At 45.4% G+C, this 12166-nt stretch overlaps 1 protein-coding gene across 2 annotated transcripts in view; it reads right to left on the bottom strand.

Moving 5' to 3' along the window:
* The window catches only part of RFX3 (regulatory factor X3), a 406064-nt gene that overhangs the window by 45107 nt on the left and 348791 nt on the right, over positions 1–12166 (bottom strand). For both annotated transcript variants that reach the window (XM_075317604.1, XM_075317613.1), the window contains exon 9: positions 7907–8019. In XM_075317604.1, the coding sequence (XP_075173719.1) occupies positions 7907–8019 (113 nt within the window). The remainder of the gene's footprint in view (positions 1–7906; positions 8020–12166) is intronic.

The raw sequence follows: 12166 nt of genomic DNA, 5'->3' as shown, positions 1-12166 counted from the left end.
CACAGGTAACTTTGTGCTGCTGACAATCAGGTTAGCTATAGAGAGGTTAGAAATGATTATATGGTAATTAAATCATTTTATAAAACTGTGGACTTCTTTGTCATGGTTAAAAGTTCAGCACTCCTTTAGGATCCTTGCTTTATAGATGGTCCCATGGAAAGGAATTTTCAATGTTGGACTCAATGGAGAGTCTTGGACACTTAACATTGCACATGTTGAGGAGCAATGTAATAAAAATAAGAACTACCGGCACAGCTCGGGGGGATCCAATAACGAAGTGTGAACCTTGGAAAAGTTGGGGTTCGTGCACAAGGCACACCCGCCAGGTATTTGAAGGCAAAACTCCCGGCACTCACTTTCCATAAGTGGCTTTAACAGTTTCTTGTCAGACGTTTTGCGTCGGCCCTTCACTGCTATCTTTTACGCTATACTTTTAAATTGGCACAAAAGACCAGCAAATGAATGATATACTTAAATCAAGAGGACTTTATTCCATAATCTTCTCCAGTGTTCAAATATCACTTTTAAGTATAGAGAACAGGCGGCTTTCTTGTGGAAGCTGCCATGAGAATGGACAAAGTCACTTCTTTTACCCACTTCTGGGTTGCCCAACACTGAAGCGGTTAAAAGAAGTGACATAAGATGGAGCATGTGCACACCAATCTCCTTTTAAAGGGAATCTGTCACCAGGTTTTTGCTCCCCATCAGAGAGCAGCATAATGTAGAGACAGAGACCCTGATTCCAGCAATGTGTCACTTATTGAGCTGTTTGCTGTCATTTTGATAAAATCAATGTTTTCTCTGCTGCAGATCTAGCAGTTACACAGAGCTCATGAATATGCTGGACTACCTGCCAGCAGGTTAAGTAGTTCTGTAATGATAATCTATTGTTGATTAAAGAGTGATTTTATCAAAACTACACTAAGCAGCAAACACAATGCTCGAATCAGGATTTCTGCCACTACATTATGCTGCTCTCAGATTAGGTGGCAGAAACCTGGGGACAGATTCCCTTTAACATTGCTGTGCATGATGATTATTTTAAGGGATGCTATTGTGGTGCTTTTTCAGGTGGTATCTGCCAAAAAAAGACACAATGTGCCCATAGCCTAAGGTTTTGTGTACATGGGAACTTTTCAGAGTTTTGGGGGGTTTTTTTAGTGGAAACTAAGTGGAAACTGAATGTAAACTCTCTAAATCCTCCTCCAAATCTCAAACCTCCACAAAATGTGGAGTTTATGCTCAGTTTTTGCTCTGAAAAGAAAAGTCTCTGTGTGCATATAACCTAGGGGTATGTTCACATGGATTTTTTTTGATGCAGTCAAAACGGAGAAAAATAAAGTGTTTCAAGCAACGCTTCTTGTTTGGAGAGTTTTTCGATCCTAAGGCCATGTGCGCACTAGAAATTGAGTTTTTCTTAGGCCCCTTTCACATTGCATTTTACCTTCCGCTCACAGGTCCCGTCGGAGCATCCGTCCGAACCGCCCCTCCCCCACTCTAGAAAGCGTATTCCGGACGCATGCGCCCGACAGGGCCATTCACTGCTATGGAGCGCACTGCATTAGCATGTGCTATGTTTTGTGCCATTTTTTGCACATATACGTTTCTGCAGACAGACACCCGAACGTAGGTGGACTTCGTTCGGGTGTCCGTCTGCAGAAACGTATATGTGCACAAAATGGCGCAAAACAGAACACACGCTAACGCAGTGCGCTCCATAGCAGTGAATGGCCCTGTCGGGCGCATGCGTCCGGAACACGCTTTGCAGAGTGGGGGAGGGGTGGTTCAGACGGATGCTCCGACGGGACCTGTGAGCGGAAGGTAAAACGCAATGTGAAAGGGGCCTTAGGAGAAGATCTAGACCCTCTGAAAGAATCCCGCACCTGCGTTAAAAAAACGCAACGAAATCCGCATGCGGTTTATGCCGCGGTTTGGCGTGGTTTTGACAGTTTTTCAGTAGGTTGGTCCCTGTGGATTTTTACCATTATCTATGGCAAAAAACGCAGGTACCTGCGGAAAAGAAGTGACATGCTCATTAATTCCGCAGTGGAAATTCCGCGGGTATAAATAAACGCAGTGTGCGCACAGCATTTTTTCATACCCATAGGTTTTGCTGGGGAATGATTGTAGAAATGTTAGAAATGTTTTCTGCAGCAAATCCGTGGTAAAATCCATGGTAAATCCGCAGTGTGTACACATAGCCTTAAAGTGTTTCCTGAATCAAGTTTGAAGAGTTTTGCAAGAATGTTTGGCAATTTATTTTCTTGAAGCATTTCTATGTTGTCTTTTGATCGGTTAGTGACTAGTTTGGAATATTTTCCATCAGGATCCATTTCAAAGAAGTGACATGGGTATTTTCAAAACCTGAATCAGATGAAAAACGCTCAAAAGATTGAAGGTATAAACAAGTCATTTTGAAATTGAAATGAATAAGAAGAGTTTTTAAGCTTTTTTTTAGTGAAATTTCAGGCATTTTCAGGCATCTTTTGGACTTTTGACATCTTTTTAAAATGTTTTTGAAGCAGAAACTGAGTGAAAACTCTCCAGATCCTTCGACATAATTCAGTCCTCAAACATTTGGAGGGTCTGCTCAGTTTTTGTACACATAGCTTTAACCCCTTCACCCCCGGCCACTAAAACACCCTAATGACCGGGCCATTTTTTGCAATTCTGACCAGTGTCACTTTGACAGGTTATAACTCTGGAACGCTTCAACGGATCCTGGCGATTCTGAGATTGTTTTTTCGTGACATATTGTACTTCATGTCAGTGGTAAATTTAGGCCGATACTTTTTGCGTTTATTTGTGAAAATTTAGGAAATTGTGCGAAAATTTGGAAAATTTCGCAATTTTCAAACTTTGAAAATTTATGCCCATAAATCTGAGAGATATGTCACACAAAATAGTTACTAAATAACATTTCCCACTTGTCAACTTTACATCAGCGCAATTTTCGAAAGAAATTTTTTTTTCGTTAGGAAGTTAGAAGGGGTCAAAGTTCATCAGCAATTTCTAATTTTTCCAACAAAATTTACAAAATATTTTTTTTAGGGACCACATCACATTTGAAGTGACTTTGAGAGGCCGAGGTGACAGAAAATACCCAAAAGTGACCCCATTCTAAAAACTGCACCCCTCACACTGCTCAAAACCACATCCAAGAAGTTTATTAACCCTTTAGGTGCTTCACAGGAACCAAAGCAATGTGGAAGGAAAAAATGAAAATTTTACTTTTTAACACAAAAATGTTACTTTAGCCATAAAATTTTCATTTTTACAAGGGAGAAAAGAGAAAGTGCACCCTACAATTTATTGTGCATTTTCTCCTGAGTACGCTGATACCCCATATGGGGTAAAAATCAATTGTTTGGGTGCACGGCAGAGGTCGAAAGGCAAGGAGCGCCATTTGAATTTTTGAACACAAAATTAGCTGCACTCATTAGCGGACGCCATGTCGGGTTTGAAGACCCCCTGAGGTGCCTAAACAATGGAGCTCCCCCACAAGTGACCCCATTTTGGAAACTAGAGCCCTCAAATATTTTTTCTAGATGTTTGATGAGCACTTTGAACACCTGGGGGCTTCACAGAAGTTTATAACGTTGAGCCGTGAACAGAAAAATTTTTTTTTTTACCACAAAACTGTTGCTTCAACTAGGTAGCTTTTTTTTCACAAGGGTATCGGGAAAAAATGCAACATAAAATGTATTGTCCATTTTCTCCTGAGTACGCAGATACCTCATATGTGGTGGAAATCAAATGTTTGGACACACGGCAGGACTCGGAAGGCAAGGAGCGCCATTTGAATTTTTGAACGCAAAATTAGCTGCACTAATTAGAGGACGCCATGTCAGGTTTGAAGACCCCCTGAGGTGCCTAAACAATGGAGCTCCCCCACAAGTGACCCCATTTTGGAAACTAGAGCCCTCAAATATTTTTTCTAGATGTTTGGTGAGCACTTTGAACACCTGGGGGCTTCACAGAAATTTATAACGTTGAGCCGTGAAAAGAAAAAAAAATTTTTTTACCACAAAACTGTTGCTTCAACTAGGTAGCCTTTTTTTTCACAAGGGTATCAGGAAAAAATGCACCATAAAACATATTGTCCATTTTCTCCTGAGTACGCAGATACCTCACATGTGGTGGAAAGTAATTGTTGGGTGCATGGCGGGGCTCAGAAGAGAAGGGCACCATTTGACAGCAAAATTGATTGGAATCATTAGCGGACGCCATGTCACGTTTTTAGACCCCCCCCCATGGTGCCTAAACAGTGGAGCTCCCCCACAAATTACCCCATTTTGGAACTAGACCCCTCAAGGAATTTATCTAGATGTTTAGTGAGCCCCTTGGGGCTCCACTGAAAGTTGATAACGTTGAACCGTGAAAATTATTTATTTTTTTTTAAAAAAATTTTTTTAAATTTTTGCAGCAACAAGGTAGCTTTTTTTTTTTTCTTTTTACAACGGTATCAGGAAAAAATGCACCATAAAACGTATTGTGCAATTTTTCCCGAGTACGCAGATACCTCCCCTGTGGTGGAAATCAATTGTTTGGGCGCATGGCGGGGCTCAGAAGACAAGGAACGCCATTTGACTTTTCAAACGCACAGACGCAGTGCACTGATCGGCCGCTGCAGGAGGCACGGTCGGATGAGATACAAAAAGCGCTGGGGATACGGAAGAAAAAAAAAGTCACGCCAAAAATTGAGCAGGGATGTTGATCCGCGCTCAGCGGGACGCACGGACAGATGCGATACTTTTTTTTCCGTATCCCCGACGCTTTTTGTATTGCATCAGTCCGTGCGTCCCGCCGAGCGCTGATCAGGGATGCACATAACGGATCGGCATCCCTGCTCAATTTTTGGCGTGACTTTTTTTTCCGTATCCCCGATGCTTTTTGTCACGCCAAAAATTGAGCAGGGATGCCGATCCGTTATGTGCATCACTGATCAGCGCTCGGCGGGACGCACGGACAGATGCGATATAAAAAGCGTTGAGAATACGGGAAAAAAAGTCCCGCCGAAAACTGACCACGGATGCAGATACGTTATCTGCATCCCTGATCAGCGCTCGGCGGGACGCACGGACGCATGAGGTGTAAAAATAGAAAGGGGATAGAGGAAAAAAAAGAAAAAAAAAAAGTTATACTCACAGTACCCAGAGGATTAGCAGGAGGAACAGAAGGGAAGGAACAGCTTTACAGCAGCAGCCAGCAGGCAGGAAGTTGGACAGCTCAGCAGAAGACTCAGGAAGAAGGACCCAGCGATGGAGGCAGATGTGATCGGCCGGTGAAGACAGGTAAGAGGACGTCGGGGGGACAGCAGAGGGGGACGGGGACAGCAGAGGGGGACGGGGACAGCAGAGGGGGAGAGCAGAGGGGGAGAGCAGAGGAGGGAGATACCGGAGGAGCTGCAGAATAGAGATCACGGGGGAGGCCGGCAGATTGGGATGTCGGGGGGCAGACTGGGATGTCGGGAGGCAGATTGGGATGTCTGGGGGCAGATCGGGATGTCTGGGGGCAGATCGGGATGTCTGAGGGCAGATCGGGATGTCTGGGGGCAGATCGGGATGTCGGGGGGGCAGATCGGGATGTCGGGGGGCAGATCGGGATGTCTGGGGGCAGATCGGGATGTCTGAGGGCAGATCGGGATGTCTGGGGGCAGATCGGGATGTCGGGGGGGCAGATCGGGATGTCGGAGGGCAGATCGGGATGTGGGCGGGCAGATCGGGATGTCGGGGGGGCAGATCGGGATGTCGGGGGGCAGATCGCAGGGGGGCACGGGCAGGGGCCATTACGGGAACGCGCAGGAGCAAATCACAAGAGCGCGCAGGGGCTGCAAGGAGAGCAGGGGAGGAGGGATACCGGAGGAGCTGCAGAATAGAGATGGCGGGGGGCAGATCGGGATGTCGGGGTGGGCAGATCGGGATGTCAAGGGGGCAGATCGCAGGGGGGCACGGGCAGGGGCCATTACGGGAGCGCGCAGGAGCAATCACAAGAGCGCGCAGGGGCTGCAAGGAGAGCAAAGGAGGAGGGAGATACCGGAGGAGCTGCAGAATAGAGATGGCGGGGGGCAGATCGGGATGTCGGGGGGGCCGATCGGGATGTCGGGGGGGCAGATCGGGATGTCGGGGGGGCAGATCGCAGGGGGGCATGAGCAGGGGCCATTACGGAAGCGCGCATGGGCTGCAAGGTGAGCACAATACTCACCGCTCCTGCTCCGTGACAGCAGCGGCAGCAGCAGCGGTGGCGTGGTACCACTAGTACCAGCCAGTGCTGCACGCTGCAGACATGTTGGGGGAGGGTCCCCAGACCAGCACAGGCCTGGGGAGGGCGGCCACCGGCAGATCAGACCGCCCCACTGCACACTGATTGGAGCGATTGCGCGTCATAGCACGATCGCTCCAATCAGTGCTGCAGGGGGGGGCCACGGTGTCTGCTTGCTTCCAGCCAATGATCGGAGCTGCTGCAGCCCCGGTCCTAGCTGGATTTTACAGGATCACACCATTTTTGGCATTTTTTTTTGCCGAAAACAGCGTGATCAATGTGATTGGCGGTTCCGATTTGAACAGCCAATCACATCGATCGCCTATGGGGGGTGGCGATGCCACCCCCCCTGGGGTCAAGCAAAGGTCCCCTGCTGTAAGAAACAGCAGGGGACATCATTTGAAAGCCGTTGCTATGGCCACGGCAATCAAATGAAGTTTAGGCAGTAAAATTACGTCCCTGGTCGTTAAGTCACGTTAAAATAGGACGTAATTTTACTGCCCGCGGTCGTGAAGGGGTTAAGGCCCTGTGTGCACGCTGCGTTTTTTGCAGCTTTTCTGCATGTTTTTTTGGTGCATTCTTGGTCTCAAAACTGTATTCATTTCCTACCCCAGCAAAGATTTCAGTTTTTTTGTCCGCACATTGCAGTTTTTTTTGGCTGCATCTTTGTGGTGACCACAAAGATGCAGCATGTCAATTCTTAGGCTATATGCGTACTGAACGTTTTTGCGTGTTTTTAGGGTGCGTTTTTGTGCTTTTTTGGGCTCAAAACTGCATGACTTTGCTTCCCTAGCAAAGTCTATGACTTTTCATTTTTGCTGTCTGCACAGAACTTTTTTTTTAGCTGCGTTTTGAGCTAAATAAAAACAATGGACATGTCTATTCTTTCCTGCATTTTACTGTGATTTTCACCCATGCAATGCATTGGAAAAATGCAGCAAAATGCAGTGATCTAAAACGCAGCAAAATGCAGCCAAAAGCACACCGAAACATGGTAAAAACGCATGCGTTTTTTACCGGTGTGATTTTGCCGCGGGTGTGGTTTTTTTGCGTCTTTGTGCGTTTTTTGTGGTTAAAAACGCACAAAAAAGCAGCATCAAAAAAACATTCAGTGCGCACATAGCTTTACTGAGTTTTTGAGCCATTCCAGTCAATAGATTTGACTTAAAAACCGCATTGGGCAAAAATGCGGTAAAAAATGCATAAAAAAACGGTAGAAAACGCATGCGTTTTTTGGATGCGTTTTTGCTAAAAACGCTGCATCTTTGTGGTCACCAGAAAGATGCGGCGTGTGCACATAGCTTAAACTGTATCAAAAACTTATACATAAAAAAGAACAAACAAGAAACCATCACGACAAATCAATGGACTACAAAACAAAGGGAGATGTTCCTATAGTAACCTGTCTAAGGATTATAAGCAGCGTCAACAGTTCAGAAGGTATTATGTGCGATCTGAAGAGGAGTATAGCCCACTTGAAAATGAGACTTCAATTAACCCTTTAACTAAAGTCCTCCCTGATATGATCCAGTAAACAGTAAGCCTATATAAAAGAGTGATCTAGACTCGGATAGAAAACACAAGGCAGTAGATAAATTGTACTGTAGACAAGGAGTAGTAAGTCACAAAGGCAGAACAGTCTTACCTCACAGTGCTCCCGATAAAGAGTCTGCAGTGACTTGATATCTTCAAAGGTTGTACCATCTGGTAGAGAAGATATTTCAACTTCTGCAAACTCTGGAAGTGCTCTAGACGCATCTGTTGCCATAACAACATAATGGAAGAAAGATATTGTGGATGGTGCCAATTACAGCTTCATTAGGAAAATATTTAAGAAGCATAGCAAGACAGACATTGTAAAAGGTCACATTACTTAATGAGCAGAGGCTGGCAAGATTTTATTTTTATTCTTTTATTAATGTTGTTATAAAAAAATCGATAATATTTTTTAAACAAATGCTGGGATACGATATGTGTACCAAATTAAAACACTTTCAAAAACATCTATATTCTGTATATAGCTGGTTATCCATAGTACAGGGCTGGTCTATATGTCATGTATAAGAATAACCTAGATAAATACCACAGGATTACAACCTTTACTGCCGTCTAGTATGATTTACTAAGCTAAGACGTTACCGCCATTTTCATTATTGTTTCATAAATCAGTACTACATATAAGAGTGATACGTTGTATATATCGTATCACAGAAATTGGCTAATTTGCTTCTTTTCCCCCTTCATTTTTTTTTTTCTTCGTGAATACAGACTTTCACATTGGAAAGATAGGGGATAACAATTGGGGCTGATAAAGAGGAAAAGGGAAAGGTGGAAGAAGAGCTTCAGGCAAATAGAGGCATTCTGCTGCAAGTTCTCCTAAAATAACAGTTACACTTTAAGGCGCCATTCACACGTCTGTCTTAAAAGTGCATGTGTTCCGTTTTGTCCATCTGTGTGTACGTGTGTGTCATCCATGTGCCATCCCTGTTTTTCCAGTAAGGTTAAAGAATGAAATTAGATATCTTCTCATATATTTTGCAATGCTAAACATGTACAGCATGCAGATGGCCCACAGATGTCATCCATGTGCTGTACATGTTTTTACCCAGACCCATTGACTTGTATGGGTCTGTGTGTCCATGTCCATGTGTGCCAGTTAAAAACAGACGTGTCTCCTTGTGGAATAAAATGGACACATATCTAGTTCACAGGGATACAGGTCTGTGTGAAACCACACGGAGGTGTGAAGATCCCCATTGATTTTAATTGGTATGCGTGAGTACGTGTCTCCGGTACGTGTGAAAATGGACACAACACATACAGGAATCTGTCTGTAGGATCAACCCTTCTAAAGGCCGCTTTACACGCTGCGACATCACTCAAGCGTTCTCGTTGGGGTCACGGAATTTGTGACGCACATCCGGTCGCTTTAGCGATGCCGTTGCGTGTGACACCTTTGAGCGATTTTACATCCTTGCAAAAACGTGCAAAATCGCTCATCGGTGACATGGGGGTCCATTCTCAAATATCGTTGCTGCAGCAGTAACGAAGTTGTTCCTCGTTCCTGTGGCAGCACACTCCTTACCTGCATCCCGCCCACAATGCAGAAGTAAGGAGGTGGGCGGGATGTTCGTCCCGCTCATCTCCGCCCCTCCGCTTCTATTGGGCGGCGGTTCAGTGAAGCAGCTGTGACGTCGCTGTGACGCTGAACGAACTGCCCCCTTAGAAAGGAGGCGGTTCGCCGGTCACAGCAACATCGCAAGGCAGGTAAGTAGTGTGACGGGTCTGGGCGATGTTGTGCGCCACGGGTACCCACGCTAGTGATATCGGTCAAGATATCGCAGCGTGTAAAGCGGCCTTAAGCAGTCTTTATAGGCATGCAAGTCATAGGACGCTGAATAAAAGAGTACCTTGATATCTGCGATCCAATGTCTTATTTACATGTATGTACAGTACAGACCAAAAGTTTGGACACACCTTCTCATCCCTAGAACAACTGTTAAGAGAAGATTTTGTGCAGCAGGCCTTCATGGTAAAATAGCTGCTAGGAACCACTGCTAAGGACAGGCAACAAGCAGAAGAGACTTGTTTGGGCTAAAGAACACAAGGAATGGATATTAGACCAGTGGAAATCTGTGCTTTGGTCTGATGAGTCCAAATTTGAGATCTTTGGATCCAACCACCCCGTGTCTTTGTAGAAAAGGTGAACGGATGGACTCTACATGGCTGGTTCCCACTGTGAAGCATGGAGGAGGAGGTGTGATGGTGTGAGGGTGCTTTGCTGGTGATACTGTTGGGAATTTATTCAAAATTGAAGGCATACTGAACCAGTATGGCTACAACAGCATCTTGCAGCGGCATGCTATTCCATCCGGTTTGCGTTTAGTTGGACTATCATTTATTTTTCAACAGGACAATGACCCCAAACACACCTCCAGGCTGTGTAAGGGCTATTTGACTAAGAAGGAGAGTGATGGGGTGCTACGCCAGATGACCTGGTCTCCATAGTCACCAGACCTGAACCCACTCGAGATGGTTTGGGGTGAGCTGGACCGCTGAGTGAAGGCAAAAGGGCCAACAAGTGCTAAGCATCTCTGGGAACTGCTTCAAGACTGTTGGAAAACCATTTCCGGTGACTACCTCTTGAAGCTCATCAAGAGAATGCCAAGAGTGTGCAAAGTAGTAATGAAAGCAAAAGGTGGCTACTTTGAAAAACCTAGAATATAAGACATATTTTCAATTGTTTCACACTTTTTTTTAAGTATTTAATTCCACATGTTTTAATTCATAGTGTTGATGCCTTAAATGTGAATCTACAATTTTCAAAGTCCTGAAAATAAAGAAAACTCTTTGAATGAGAAGGTGTGTCCAAACGTTTGGTCAGTCTGTACTGTATGTAAGTGAGCTATTCCAGGCTATGGGCATGAAAATTTTCTCCAGAGCTTAAAGTGGGAATTACTATCATATGTAATGGCTGCTCTCCTGATCTCACTACAGAGCTGTATATTATTATAAGGCCGGGGTTACACTAGCGTTTGGCAACTTATGAGAGTATTGGATGCAATATGTTGATGACACTCAGCTCAGACTCTGTTGTGAGCGTAATCCGAATGTCACTCACTGTGCTCAGATTCTCTTGCATGCGATAAACAGATCACAGGTGAGAAGAGAGTAATTTCTCCATCTTCATTGCCTGTCACTGTATATTTCAAACTGCACTTGGATGTCATCTTAATGCAGTCCAATGTATTGCACACACCCATAGACTTGAATTGGTAAGTGCCATGCAAGATACACTGCGGAGATTTTTTTTTCTCACGCCGCTTCAGCAGATCTGCTTTGCTACACTGAGTAACATTGGCCTAAAGCGGGCTTTACACGAGGCGATATATTGTGCGATATGTCGTCGGGGTCACGGTTTTCGTGACGCACATCCGGCATACCGCATGACGTCGTCTCGTGTGACACCTCCTAGCGACGCAGTAACGCTCACAAATTGTGAGTCGTGTACTCGTCGCTAGGTTTCATAAAATTGTTTAATTAAAATGGCGGAGGTTGTTCATCGTTGACGTGGCATAAAACATTGGCCTAAAGCGGGCTTTACACGAGGCGATAGATTGTGCGATATGTCGTCGGGGTCACGGTTTTCGTGACGCACATCCGGCATACCGCATGACATCGTCTCGTGTGACACCTCCTAGCAACGCAGTAACGCTCACAAATTGTGAGTCGTGTACTCGTTGCTAGGTTTCATAAAATTGTTTAATTAAAATGGCGGAGGTTGTTCATCGTTGATGTGGCATCACACGTTGCTCCGTGTGACACCACGGGAACGATGAACAGCAGCTTACCTGCCTCCCGCGGCACCCGACGGCTTAATGGAAGGAAGGAGGTGGGCGGGATGTTTACATCCCGTTCATCTCCGCCCCTCCGCTTCTATTGGCCGCCTGCCGTGTGACGTCGCTGTTACGCCGAACGTCCCGCCCACTCCAGGAAGTGGGCGTTCGTCGCCCACAGCGAGGTCGTCCGGAAGGTAAGTATGTGTGACGGGGGTTAAACGAGTTTGTGCGCCATGGGCAACTAACTGCCCGTGATGCAAAAACGACGGGGGCGGGTACGATCGATCGTGCTATCGCACAATCTATCGTCTCGTGTAAAGCAGGCTTAAGTGTAATGCAATCTTTACTCACATTGCACTCCTCCGTATTATACGCCAGCGTGAGCGTACCCCTTAGGGTCCTCTCACACTGGCATATAAAATAGATGAGTACAATGTGATAAAAAAATTACATTGCACTTGGACCAATGTTATTCAATGAGGCAGAGCAGATCTGCGATTTTTTTCTCATGCCAAATCGGACTCATGAAAAAACCTCTGCATGCTGCAATTAAACTTATCTATCGG

This window comes from Anomaloglossus baeobatrachus, chromosome 1, assembly GCF_048569485.1.
Source record: "Anomaloglossus baeobatrachus isolate aAnoBae1 chromosome 1, aAnoBae1.hap1, whole genome shotgun sequence".
NCBI lineage: Eukaryota > Metazoa > Chordata > Amphibia > Anura > Aromobatidae > Anomaloglossus > Anomaloglossus baeobatrachus.
Note: the sequence above shows the minus strand (reverse complement) of the source record. Positions and strands in the feature narration are given on the sequence as shown.